The sequence below is a fragment of the Dermacentor andersoni genome, chromosome 10 (assembly GCF_023375885.2).
Source record: "Dermacentor andersoni chromosome 10, qqDerAnde1_hic_scaffold, whole genome shotgun sequence".
Classification (NCBI taxonomy): domain Eukaryota; kingdom Metazoa; phylum Arthropoda; class Arachnida; order Ixodida; family Ixodidae; genus Dermacentor; species Dermacentor andersoni.
In genome coordinates, this window is record NC_092823.1 from 77,906,050 (window position 1) to 77,920,076 (window position 14,027).

Consider the following 14,027-nt stretch of genomic DNA (forward strand, 5'->3'; position numbering starts at 1 on the left):
TTGGTCGCCTTTGATGACGCCTTCTAAGTCAGCGGGTGTTTCGGTGCCGACCGAAATGACAATGCTGCAGCGAGGCGGGATGCTGACTTGACTTGACTTTCGAGCACGCTTAAGGCATGGTGACTACGAGAGCTCTCCGGCGGTATCGCTTGATCTTCAGACAGAGTTATCGACTTCGACTTCAGGTCGATGACTGCGCCGTGTTGGTTTAGGAAGTCCATGCCGAGAATGACGTCGCGGGAACATTGTTGGAGGATAACGAAAGTGGCAGGGTAAGTCCGGTCATGAACAGTAATTCATGCCGTGCAGATTCCAGTCGGCGTAATCAGGTGTCCTCCAGCGGTCCGAATTTGGGGGCCCTCCCATGCAGTCTTAACCTTCTTCAACTGGGCGGCGATGTGTCCACTCATTACGGAGTAATCGGCCCCTGTGTCGACCAAGGCAGTGACTGCGTGGCCGTCGAGAAGTATAGTATTTACTCGCATAATGATCGCACTTTTTTGTCAGAAAAATTGACGCAAATTCAGGGGTGCGATCATTACGCGGGTTAAATTTCCCGCGAGAAAAAATTTTTTTTTTTTCGTCCTGCGTTTGCTGCGGGATGCGGGTGCGGGACACCAAAACGAAAATGGCGGCCGGCAAAGCAAGCCGAACGCGCCGAACGCGGTCTCTTTTTTTCTTCTCGTGAGTACATTGCGTGCATTGAAACAGTTTCTTCCGTATCAGTGATGAATAATATCGTTAATATCGGCAAGTTTGCGGCAATAACGTAGCCATGTCCACTTTGAGGGGACAGAAACAGAGATGGGCATGCTTAGCTGCCAGTGACATAGAAACACATGGCCGGCGTGCTGCGGAAACTGCTTCATCTGTCTTCACTACTATCCTAACACGGCACGTTTCCGCTAAGGGTAGGCGAATATCTTAGCTGTGTTAAAAGCGTCAGCGTATGAATAGGGTACACTTTTAACGTATCAGTGTAAACGTGGCTACTATGATTGCCACGCGTGATTTGTTGCGTGCTCACGAGTGCAGATGAAAAGAATCGAAAGGAGCCTTTTTTGTTTTTGTTAACCACAACCATTATAAAGCCTACCCATAATAAAGGCAAGTTTGGTTGTACGTCTTTTAGCCATGGAAGTGCGGAAAGTGATGAAAGTAATGAAATGAGGCATCTACTTAAGAATGTTTGGTGCGTGCAGACGAGTCCTTCGCGTAGCATTCGACAGATGGTAAGTGCGATCATTATTAGCTAAACTTGGCACACGACATATCGCTGCGGCAAGTTCAGGGTGCGATCATTACACGGGAAATAAAAAAAATCGAATTTTGACGACAAAATTCAGGGGTGCGATCATTACGCGAGTGCGATCATTATGCGAGTAAATACGGTACGTCGAGGTTGGTGGTTCTTTGTCGGGCCTGGCAGTTGGGTCTTGGCGTCGGATCACGGCTGCGTCGTGTTGAACTGACGCTGGAACGTCGCGTCGTCAAGCCGTCTTTCGTCGGTGTAGTCTTGGCTTCCTGATTTCGTCGGGATGGCAGCGTGTCGTCATTAGGTCGTCGAGATGGTTTCTTTGTCCTCTTCTTCGGCGGCGGAGGATCTTCGTCAGTTCGACGAACGGCAACCGTACCTCCATCGGTTGCTGCTTTTTGTTTTCCGGATATGGGCTCGCTTACCGGCCCCGGGCTGGGCCAGTGTATGGTCGGCGCTGCGGCGAGAGGTAGCGGCCTGGTGATGGTGAATGCGACGGTCGTCGAGAGCTCCACTGAGTAGCGGCGAGGTAGTCGGCGATATCGCGAGGGCGTTCACCTTGCTGCGGGCGCGGAGCGTTGACGGCGAAACCTCGCAGTCCCATCTCCCGGTATGGGCATCAGCGATACACATGGCCGGCTTCTCTGCAGTGATAGCAGAGCGGGCGGTGGTAGGGGGCTCGCCAAATGTCCGTCTTCCTTGCGTAGGTGCGCTGGGCGACGGGTGGGCGTGCTGGCGGCGGCGGACGACGGAATTGCGTCGTTGCAGGGCCCTGGCGTGGTCGCGGAGGGGGACCTTGACGGCGTGCGACGGCGACGTATGTCATCGCTTCTGGCTGGGGCTGCGGTAATTGTGGTTGCAGCTCGGGAACTCCAAGCGATCGGTGCACCTCTTCTTTCACGATGTCGGTGATCGAAGCCACTTGGGGCTGCGACGAAGGCAGGACCTTGCGCACAATGGCCCTGATGGTCTCCTGAAGGTCGCCGGAATCCAGTCCTTGGATGGCGTACTGTGGCGTGAGCCTCTGGCAGTTATATTGCCGGGTGCGCATCTCCGGAGTTTTCTAAATCGTCGATGCTTCTGCAGAAAACTCAGCTACGGTCTTCGGTGGGTTACGAATAAGTCCTGTGAAAAGTTCTTGCTTGACGCCCCGCATCAGGAAGCGGACTTTTTTCTCCTCTGACATTTCCGGGTCGGCGTGCCTGAAAAGGCGGGCCATCTCCTCCGTGAAGATCGCGATCATCTCGTTTGGCAGCTGCACTCTGGTTTCTAGTAGTGCTTGGGCTCGCTCTTTTCGCACGACGCTTGTAAACGTTTGCAAGAAGCCACTTCGGAACAGGTCCCACGTCGTTAAGGTGGCTTCTCGATTCTCGAACCAGGTCCTGGCGGCGTCTTGCAGTGCGAAATAGACATGCCGCAGCTTGTCGTCGCTGTCCCAACTGTTAAACGTAGCGACCCTCTCATACGTCTCGAGCCAGGTTTCCGGGTCCTCGAATGTTGATCCGCGGAACGGCGGAGGTTCCCTGGGCTGCTGCAGCACGATGGGGGACGCTGAAGCTGCCATTGGGGTTGCCTTGTCCACAATCTTCTTGGTCTTCTCAGGTAGAAGTCCGTGCTCCGGGGGCAGCTGTTGAAGACGGCGGCTTGCTCGATGCTCCGGGACTACGTTGGTGTTCTCTTTGCGGTCCGGGCTTGGATCACGGCTTGTCGGGGGCGTCCGGTACATTAACGAAAAGCACCTCCACCAGATGTCACATGGTGGTGACGTTGAAGAACACAGTAGCAAATACTGTGAAAGACAAAACTAACTTTTATTGGGCGAACCTGTGCCCACAAAAACAGGCTACACTTATAGCACAACGATAGCGGCGAACACGGTCGCCGATCGTCGGAAATCTGATCAGCGGGTCAAGTGCGTCGGCTTTTATACAGCAGTCATCGAATGTTCCAGACTAATCGTTGGGACCCGCATGCCTTCCACAAAGTTCTACAACATTCGAGTCGCGCGATGAAATCAGGTAACACAAGGTTCGGCGACAACAGACAGTGGATAGAAGCATCGATAACTTTCCAGAAACTTTGGATACATGCAGACGCGTCCCGCACTATTCGATAACATTTGTTAGGCGGCGAAACGTGGTCGCCAATTAAATATAAGTACACGTGTCAATATATATACAGTCGAACCCGACTATATCGAACCCGTTTACATCGAATTATTCTATATATCGAACAATTTCTGGTCACAGTATAGTTACAATGAGTATATATAGCAAGAATTACGCTTACATCGAACAAATATTGCAGTGACTCCCGATATATCGAACGTCAAGCGGCGGAAAAGTGCCCCCAGAAGTTGGCTTTCCCTCGCGGTAGCAGAGAAACCCGGCGGCGCAGCTCCATCCAACCGCTCTCCCTACCGTGACCGCGCTGCCTCGGGCTGTTCGGGCGAGCTGTCGACACTCCCCCTGTCGCGCATAGTGAAGTCTATTATCCTCCCTCTTTCTCTATCATCTTTCACTTCCCACTCCCTCTCCCCTGACAACGCTTCGCCATGCTCCCTCACGGGTTTCAGAATCAAGCGTCCTTCCTTTCTTTAGATCACTATCTATCGACACTCCCCAGCAAAAAATGATCCTGGCCCGCCTACAGCGCTTGCTCAGACAACCAATCAGAGACTCTTGTGCGCTCTTCGTGCAAGATGGCGAAAGTGCGAGTTGTCTGGCTGCTTCTCTGGTTTATCGTGTTTGCGCCTTGTGGGCCTTCTCCCGTAGTGTTGCCGTGATGAAGCGGCAGAATTCGCCTTTCGTCGTGAAGATCGAAATCATAAATCGCGTCGAACGCGATATCCCCGCAGCGTGCAAGATTCCGAGGAGCACTCTCAGCACGATTAGGGCTAAAGTGGCCAGACTCGCAACCCGGTGCCCATGGCGCCCGACGCGTACGCACGGCCGTGTACGAGGCGTTCTTCATACGTGCCGGTTGCCGCGTGCTCGGTGATGACTGTAAATTCTGATGAATGCGACGAAGCCGTTGCCGGTGTTGCCGAAGTTTGGGGCGAGCTGTCAAAATTTCCGGGACATTCGAATCAACGGTGGACGAGTTTGTGAGTACAGATGATGGTGTCGCGACGACGGTAGATACCGAAACGAAGACTACATCGCCGACATCGTACCGAGCACAAATGAAAGTAGGCACGTTGAGGAAAGCAACTACGGTCCTTTGCCCACATCCTCCGAAGTGATTGGTGCAGTCGCATTAGTCCGGTGCTTCTGCGCGAATGCGGAAGGTTGCGGCCTCAGCTGCTCGGACTCCTTAGACAACGTGGGGCAGTGCGTGCGTCGCAGGCAGCGAAATTGCCCAAGCAGAAGAAAATGCAGGACTAATTTATGCGAAACTAAGCTAGTTTCGTCAATAAAGTGATTTTATAAATGGGATGTGCTTTTATGACATCCAATTATTTAGCAGGCTTATATCGAATTATGCTCTATATCGAACTGATAGGCGTTTTTTTGCGAGTTCGATATAGCCGGGTTTGACTGTATAATTTGTCCATGACGTATCTAGACATGCGTTTGTAATGCGTTACCGGGGTCCATTTTATCCAGTGAAAAATAAAGCGCCGTCTTGGGGAACTACGTGATACGTAGTACGGCTACGGCTACGACTACGGCTACGTGATAGCCAGCGAGCTTGCTTTCTGCATCCAATCCAATCTTTTCAATCTTTTCAATCCAATCCAAGCTTCTAAGCGGACTGTGTTCCTCGCTCCGCTAGCCCGCTCACGGCTAATCGGACGGTGCATGTGCATTTGTGCTTCTGCTCCGCTCAGCATCTAAGCGGAGCGTAAACACGCTCAACTAAAACACTCTACAGGTGTCGCACGGCGCTCTTTTGATCGCGACTGACCCCGATCCAAATCGAACTTCTCGGTCGCGATTGGCTTCTTTGCTCAATCTGCAGAAGGGTACCAATCGCGGTTTAGAATTTCAATCCGGATCGGGGTCAGTCGGGATCGAAAGTGGCCGTGTGATGCAGGTATATGAAAGTTTTGGTTTCTATTTGCACGTGGTGTGTCCACAGAGCAGGTGTGTCTCGGAGATGATGTTGCATCTTTGTGTGTGCTTGTGCGGCTTCACATTTGTGTGCACCACCTTGTGTGCTATCGCGAGAGCCAAGTGGTACGAAGAAATAGAGCTCGTTTCTTTTATCCCCAATGCGGTGACATTCTTGTCAGACTGTATATGAAGACGGCGTCACTTTTGCACAGATCCAAGCAAATCAGATTGCCTCCAAGCGTAGTATCAGGCAGGGCATTAGATTTTTTAAGACCGTTCTAAGCCTAATAAATTTAATTTTGAGGGGTCAACGAGTTTTTCAGACTATTTGATTTTTCGAACTATCTTTTGGTCCGGATAATCGGTCGGCGACTGTAATGCGCTGTGCAAAAGACCAACAGACACGTGCATTAGATCTAATAAACTTAATGTGCACTTGTCACATTGAAATATACCTTCATTGAAACATAAACATCATTTCCATTGCATTTGCATCATAAATAGGAGTGTGCAAATATAGTCAAAACCCGCAATACAGCCGCCGGCTGATAAATCGGACACCGATAATCTGGATATGCTCAATAATCAGGACATGCTTGGTAATTCGTACATGCTTGGTACTAATTCGTACATGCTTCGTAATTTGGACAGCTTTGCGGCACCACCAATGGCCCCATAGACTTCATGTGTAAAGGCGACCGATATTTCGAACAGCTGCCAGCTCTACATTCGATTATTCTGACTCCGTCCGTGGCTGTAGCTAGCGTACGCCGGTTCCGCCTACACTATCTCTTCTGGCAACCACGACGAGACATTAAAGATGGCCTCAGAGATTACAGGCTATATGGCAATCTCTGAGGCCTTGCTTTGGTCGCAGCAGTGAACCTCAGATTTAACTGCAAATGCCAATCTTGGAGGCTTTGCCTGAATTGTGAGGTCGCATCAACATCGCAATATTCACATCCAATTTTGGCACCACCGCTCATGGCCTGCTCTTTGTTGAATTTGCCTTTCGAACAGTGTTTGTTTAGTATGCATTCCAGAGAGCCCTCTGCTGGCTCCAAGAAGTCTTTCTCGTGAAGTTATCGACACTTCGCATCAAATGGCACCAACGTTGCCCTCGCAGTTGGACTCCGAATGAGTCTTCAGTCGCAGTCCGAATTAGCCCGGCTCGGCAACTCAAGAGCCTGAACTGCCGCCTACCATAACAAGCTCAAATGCAGACATTATGAATGACCTGCTTGGCTATGGTGGGCCGATTCCTGCTCCCATTACATTTGAAGACTTTGCAGACGTCAACATCGCAGTGTTGTTGTGTGCCGAACTGAACGATGATGAAACAACTAGCAAGTTCTCCCACCGTCAAACTGCGACTCTAACTCGGATGATGAGGATGTGCCGTGTGTTGCGGAGCCTTCACATGCGCATCTGACTCGAGCCTTTGCAGTCCTTGCATCAGTGAACAGAGACAACACAAAACTGGCAGGAATACAGGTGGACTTGGTTGCACGTGAGCGGAAGGGCATGCAGCAATGAATCGACCACTTCTTCCTTGCACAGGGGCCTTAAAACGTAAATAAAATAATCTTTTTTGGATACGTTCGTTTTTTTCGGACATTCGATAGTTCAAACTTATTTATTCACGTTCCCCGTTAAGTCCGAATTGTCAGTCGTCGACCGTCACGAAATCGCCAAGGAAAGCAAAAAATTTCGCTTTTGCGAATTTCGTTAACATGAGAATGAGGCAAGAAAGGCAGGGAATCGGCTCGCAAAAAAAAAAAAAGAAAATTAATTGCCAAAAGTCTGTAAGCTTACCTTTCCTTGCCTTGCAGCAATTTGACAGCTCTGAATTCGCACTGCAAAAAGTGGTTCATCACCAAGTCGTTGTCGTGCTCACTGAAAAACGAATGTGTTGTGTCGAAGGCAGTCAACGCATCCTGCAGGTTTGTCATATTCCATTGATTTGGTTTTTGGTGGTCATTGGCGTTTTCCGCTTCTCACAAATGACTTAGATGGCCTCATCTGTCATCTCTTTGTGCAGAATAACGTGTTCATCTGCGTGAATGAATTCATCGACGCTGAGGCCATCTGGAACAAACTTCCAGGCCGTGGTACAGAGTTAACCTCATTCGTCGGTCAGCGATGGCGGCACTGTCATCGACTGCACCTTCGGGCAAATCTTCTTCCGGTGCCGCTGGATCAGCGAGTGATGGCTGCTAAATGGCAATGAAGCCAGCATGTTTAAAACAATTTGCTATCACGGCTGGACACGTCGCAACCCATGCGGCGGCCACCATCTCAAGCACCATGAACATGTCCACGTCGGTGGGAGTCTTGAGCTGGAGGTTGAGCAGCAGACACCGAATCAGCCTCTCTCTCTAGGCGCACTTGATACTACGAATGAAACCTTGATCGAGCGGCTGCAGCTTGGAAGTGCAGTTTGGTGGAAAAAAGAAAGCCAAGTGCACGTCTCTGAGCTCCACGTCATCAACATGATGGGCACTGCAGCTATTCGAAAAACGGGAGACCGAACTGCCTGCCTTCCGCATGTGCGCATCAAAGGCCTCGAGCCAGCCGCCAAATATGGCTAGGGTCATCTATGCCTTCAGGTTCGCGGTGTATTGTATGGGCATCCTTAGATTTCCCTTGAAGCAGTGGGGCTTCTTTCTTCTGCCAATTACAAGCAGTGGTCGTTGTCTGTGCCGTCCATGTTAGCACACAACAAAATTGTTACGTGCAGCTTGCTGTGTTTTCTGCCATGGCATTTCTGGCCCTTTAAGTTCATGGTCTTCGACAGAAGCATTTCGTAGAATAAGGCCGTCTCATCAATGTTGTAAATATCTGAGGGCTTGTACTGGGCCAGTACTTCTTTGTTGGTCAGCCACCACGACGACCTTGCCACAAGGTTGACGGCTGCTGCCTCCCCGGAAGTGACTTTGGCCACTATGTCGTGGCTGGCTTGTAAACGGCTCAACCAGCTAGGGCTTGCTTTAGGATTACCGTGCCCGAGCGTGCTTGTGAAGTACAGTGCCTTTTGCTGAAGCACTCTGCCAGACAGTGGCACTTTGTTCGCAAGCTTTTCACAATGCCACGCAAGCACCGCCTTGTCTGCGTCTGGAAATGCCGCAGCTGTCACTGTTTTGTTCTTTGCACTTGATCCATTTCCGACTGTGCCGAGAACAGAGTATGGAATGTGGCACGCCTTTTCTTGGCCACTTCTGAAGTAGTCACTTATTTTCTGGCGAATCCAGTGTTTCGGGCTCCCAATTATTTGGACATTCTGGTGCTCGCCGTTGAGTCCGAATTATTAGTCGGCGACCGTAGAATCTTGTCTTGGAATCAAGCAATTCATTACGACAAGCTTCTCACTCGCTTCACATTTCTGAAGGGTGCATACTGCCGAGTTTGCTTGTGGGCGCTCACATAGCATGCCTTGCTTTTGCAATTAACACGTATCCCTGGGGCCTTCTTCTTTGATGATCCACTTCCAGTTTGAATTCTGGCCTTTATTCATTGGTTTAAATGTCACCTGGAGACAGCTCCACTGGCACCTTTCCGAGGATCGCACCCTGAGGCCAGGCACCTGATAAAAGTGAAAAATTAAATGGAATGTTTCCGGAGACTGGCTTCAGATGTGTGAAACCTACATAAAACATAAAGATAATCTGGAAGTTTATTAAGTTTGTTTATGTGTGTGCTAGTTGATTCATCTGTTCTACAATAAACGATGATAATAACGTACACATTGAAAGAAGTTTTGTCATCCTATTGGCCCCTCAAAATTTTTTTCATTTTCTTGAAATAAATTGCTCTGGCAATAAATCTGCAACAAAAAAAATTTGATCTTGGGGACATGCATGTGACCACTCAAAGGGTTTTAAACTGTTGAAGAGGCAGCCGCCACGACTGACATGTGGACAACATTGGGGATGTCAGATGCGTAGGCCATGCCGGCGAGGGTTGGTTGTGTCCCACTTTTGTCAGCCAAGTGTAACGAGTTACGAGCTTGAGGGGTGTTCGTCAAATGACAGAATCCCTTTTGCAACGTCGCGACTGAACAGGAAACGTAGTCTTGGAGATGTGGGTACGAGGATGCTAACACAGGCCTTGCTAGAGGCAGGCAGCAGCGGAAGGAATCGCACAGCCCCTACTTTAGTGCTCAGCAAACTGTTCACTTCCTAGCTCTTCCGACAGCACACGGATCTCGCCAAATCCCGTCAGGGCTGCCGTCATTTGCTGTCATGTTTCGTAAAAACAACTCTTGCAATGACAGGCTCGTTGTGAACAAGTGATCTGTGCAGATCCTAAAACGCCAAGCTCTATGTGTGTTTGTGTGTTTTTTTTTACATTGTTCAGTGCACTGTTGTGCTAACGATGCCATTGGCCGAGTGGCCTAGGGGGCAGTTTGTGAACGGCAGCACCCGTTTGCCTTCTGCGCTGTTTGCAGCCCGAGCAGGCCCAGGAGGCAGTGCACGCGTTCCAGGAGGAAGTGTCGGGCGAGCCGCAGCTGCAGCTGAACGTGGAGTACCGTGTGGGCGGCCAGGAGTACGTCACGCTGCTCACCTCGTCGGGCAACGACGTCGGCAAGGCTCTGCTGCAGGAGGGCTGGGTCTTGCTGGAGGAGCGTCGCGACCGGCACCTCCAAGAGCTGCTCCAGGAGTACACGGCGGCCAGGGACTCGGCTAAGGCCAAGAGGGTTGGTCACCGTCCTCTCGTGTTACCATTTCCCGGGCAGAATTCGCAGTGTGTGCAGAGTTGTTGAAACCCCCCTGCCTTTTATATCAGTGCTTTTGTGTGAATGGACATCTTTCGTGCAGTCTATGTACTACTGCTAAGCATCAGTACAGTCGACTTCTGTTAATAGGACCCTTATGGGACCAATGAGATTGATCGAATTATCAAGTGGGTCAAATTAAATGGGACGCAGAAAGAACGCCGAAACACACCATCGATTTATTTGGCAGTACAGTCGACTTCCGTTGATTAAATCCTGACAGGATCAGTGAATGTGGTCTAATTGTCCTGCGGGTTGAACTGAACAAAAAGGAGAAAACTGCCAAAACATGCTGTTGACTTACATGGTTGTATTGCCTTTTAAAGTAAGCTTTGCTGCACTACAGCCATGTTACGCGGTCAAACATAACAAGCGGTGAAGGCGCCAATGCTGCGGGGGACATAACATGTGTTCCTTATTTAGAAGTGCACTTGTGCCGTGCCGTCTCTGGTCAAAGTACGAGCACCGGGACACCTAATACGTTTAACTTCCAGGCCTTCAGCATTTTAGATACACCCCTGCTCTGTTGTTGGCATTAACCTGTTGAGGGTCAACGCCGTAAATATGCAGCACCATGAACTCCCAAATGGTTGATGCCGTATATTTGTGGCGCCATCTGTATGCATGAAAAACGCATCAATTTTTCAACTATTTGTTGCCCATAATGTGCTGCCGCTCCATGTCGATAAAAGGAATTTCTTTTTCTTTTTTTTTCTTGCTTCTTTGGCTGTTGGCACGGCTTTTTTACGCTTGCAGTTACTGACCGCTCGCGCATCCGCTCGGGCGTGCGACGGTTTGTCTTGGCTTCGGCTCACAGACTAACACTCTCGTGTTAGCCTAAACATTGAAGAAATTAACCTTTAGCCGTCAGCACCATCAGCAATTATCGTCAATCAAAGCATCCAGCACGGGAAGCTTCGCTTACATCGATTCCCACAGTGCGTGGGATCTGCATAATTTTTTCAACCTTGGTATGTGCTTACTGCAATGCATGCATATGCTTCACCGTTTAACATAGCTGAGCTGCTGCAAAGCTGACTTCAGAATCTGCATTGTGCAATGCTTAATCCATGCTTTCCGTGCTTCAAAGCCATCAGTGAGGATGACAAACACAGAGTCGGTGCCGTTGCTGACAGAGACAAATTCTGTCAATGAAAAACACTGCAGCGAACAGCAGGAACTATGGTAGAAAACGTCGAAGCAGCTTCTCCTAGCATTGCTGTGGTGGCCATGGCTTCCTGCGGATCTGCGTGCGAGAGCGATGGTTAGGCTGCGACCCAATCAAAATGGCAGTAGTGGTGACTTCGATTAACGCCATTTTAGACCTGTGGTCATGGCAGGAAGTGCGGAAAATCGGATGGTGAGCGATTTTAGCATCCCAAATGTCAGACATTGTTATACATTGGCTATATGGGATACGTGGTGGTGCTGCGATGGAATCTGAAAAATCGGTCGTTGACCGTATAATTGGTTGCGCTACAAGTTCTCTGAGCTCTAGATCTGTCATGACGCGACTGCTGTTGTCTGCCCCCTTGTGTGTTCTGTTTGGTGTGCATGACATATGATGAACCTTTTGTGATGAACCGTTTTTTTGGTGATGGAACCTTTTGTGAGCATTTACTTTCAGAAAAATGGGACTAACAGTGCTGGCACGTGCAGTTGAAATTGTGTCCATAAGAAAGCTTCGACGCATACCGCGCCTACTGCTAGTTGCCACCATCTCCTGTATGCATGATTGAAATGGTTCACCAATGAATGCTAGGCTGCCTATTTGTTTGCTTATAGTAGTGCAATAATTTTTGAGGGCCAAGATGGCCGTAATATTGTTCTGAGTAATACAGTACCGCGTGTCAAGACTGGAGGGGGGTATTCAGACAAAGGAGAAATCTGTTCCGAGCTCTGCGTGACTTCGCGCAGTGTGGAAGTACATCCACTGCTGTTTTGTTTGGATGGGTGACGCGGAGGTTTGGGGGGGGGGGGGGGGGGTGATTCGTCGGTGTTAGCAAATGAATTCAGTTGGCACAGGCAAGAGAGTGCAAGCAAACCGCTGTGTTTTTCCGCTGTGTTGAATACCCCTCGAACAGCCTATGTTGGCTGCCAGAAAATGGCTGTTGGCAGTCCTGATGCAATTAAAAAAAATGTACCCGGGCATGCTTGTGCTCACCGTGTTCCTGTCATCTCCCCATGTGCAGCTGAACCTCTGGTGCTACGGCGACGTAACGGAGGACGACTCCAAGGAGTTTGGCTGGGGCCGCTGAGGAGGACCTGTCGCCGCAAAGTCAACTTCTGCCTCGCGCGCACACACCTCGGGCCCGTGGTGTGGGCGGGTTGGGGAGTGGGAGAGGGGGTTCGGTTGTTGTTGGTGATGGAGGAGTGAGGAGCAGCTCTCTGCCCGTTGTCAAGGAGGTCCGTCGCGGCGGAGGCGGGGCGCTCCGGCTGAAGCACGGGGGAGAGAGGGGTGCAGCCTCCTCGCCTCATTTTATCGTGAAGACTCTCGAGAACACTCGCCCGGGAGGGGAGGTGCACTGCTCGCCACGCTCGACATGTGTCTGTCTCGCTCTTCTTTGTTTTTTTCTCTCTTTTTTCCTTGCGTCACTCAATTGTCGGGCAGCGTGCCAGGTACCAGGTGTTATACCCCATTGTACAGAGAGCTTGGGAATGTTAATTAAGCACAGAACAGAACTCTCGCCACCCATAGTCTTGCTCTCACTACATCTCTTTACACTATGTGGAGCAAAAGGCTTCGAGATGATGTAATCAATACCACGTTCATGGCATCGTTGAGTGCGTGGTGGTCTCCCAATCATTGCGGATTTCATAAAACGGCCTGGACACAAAGCATACAACAGTGCCGGCTGGGTGTCCCGGCTGTACCAGACAGTGTCACTCAACAGAGTGCTGTTTTGGGTAATATATGCATGCAAGTGTGACATAAGTGGCAGTGACTTCTTAACTTTAACCTTGTCAACACTGGCTTTTGATTTGCCCGTGGGCTTCCTCCTCGAACCACCTACGAAGCACCAATATGCGAGCAAGCATTTTTTTTTCTACCAGTCTGGTAAAAACCATGGCTCCTCTTGCTCGGTTTTAGTATGCTTTGAAAAGAACCACCCTCGTATGGTGCATTCTCTGCAACGAAAAAGTGTCTTTTGACATTAAAGAAATGGCTGCCTTGTGGCAGTACAGATGGTTATATTGCGATATCTTGTCTCTTTGTTTTCGTGGTTTCTTCTTTTTTAAATGTAATGTTACTCTTGTTATCATTCTCTCATACGTTGGTTGAACTTATACCTGACAATGAAACATTGCCCCCTCTTTTCCTTTATTTTTTTTTTTAAATAAAGGAGTTGACTTTGATGCTGTAGTATTGGTATGTTCTTTTTCTTTCTCTTGTTACTCTGTGTCTTCTGCTAAAGCAGAAGTTTACAACCCGGAGCTGGTGTGATACAGTCGTGAGTGAAATAAGGTTTACAGAATTTACTTTTAAGGAAGGATTACTTGGGATGTGTGGCTTTGAATCTGACATGCTTATGTGCAACAGGTAGCTTTCTTATTTAACATTTAGCCTCATGCAGCACTTATAAGGGCACCTCACCAGGCTCCGCCAGAAATTTCGTTATACTTTAACCTCGATATAACGAAGCCGGTAGAATCTGCAATTTGCTTCGTTTTATTGAAATTTCGTTATATTGAAATTCTACCTTTTATGCGAATAAGTACAGTCGCCAATCGATTTTTCTTGCACGGAAGGCGCTGCACAATTTCCGAAATGTCGGGCAATCAAAAAACGTAAATTTGAATGCGAAAATTAATTTTGATAAATTTGGGAGTCGGCGACGAATGATACAGTTTCATGCCACGTCAATGATATCTTCACATAGTCTGTACGAATTAAGCGAACCCAGAACCCAGCCATGCGTTCACGTGCACTCCGCGCCCG

At 49.3% G+C, this 14,027-nt stretch overlaps 1 protein-coding gene across 1 annotated transcript in view; it reads left to right on the forward strand.

Annotated features, from left to right (window-relative positions):
• Tudor-SN (Staphylococcal nuclease domain-containing protein 1) overlaps positions 1–13,444 on the forward strand; it is a 72,138-nt gene extending 58,694 nt beyond the window's left edge. The window contains exons 16-17 of the mRNA XM_050191288.3: positions 9,761–10,009; positions 12,280–13,444. Coding sequence (XP_050047245.1) covers positions 9,761–10,009; positions 12,280–12,345 — 315 coding nt within the window. The 3' untranslated portion in view covers positions 12,346–13,444. The remainder of the gene's footprint in view (positions 1–9,760; positions 10,010–12,279) is intronic.
• Positions 13,445–14,027: the final 583 nt, after the last annotated feature.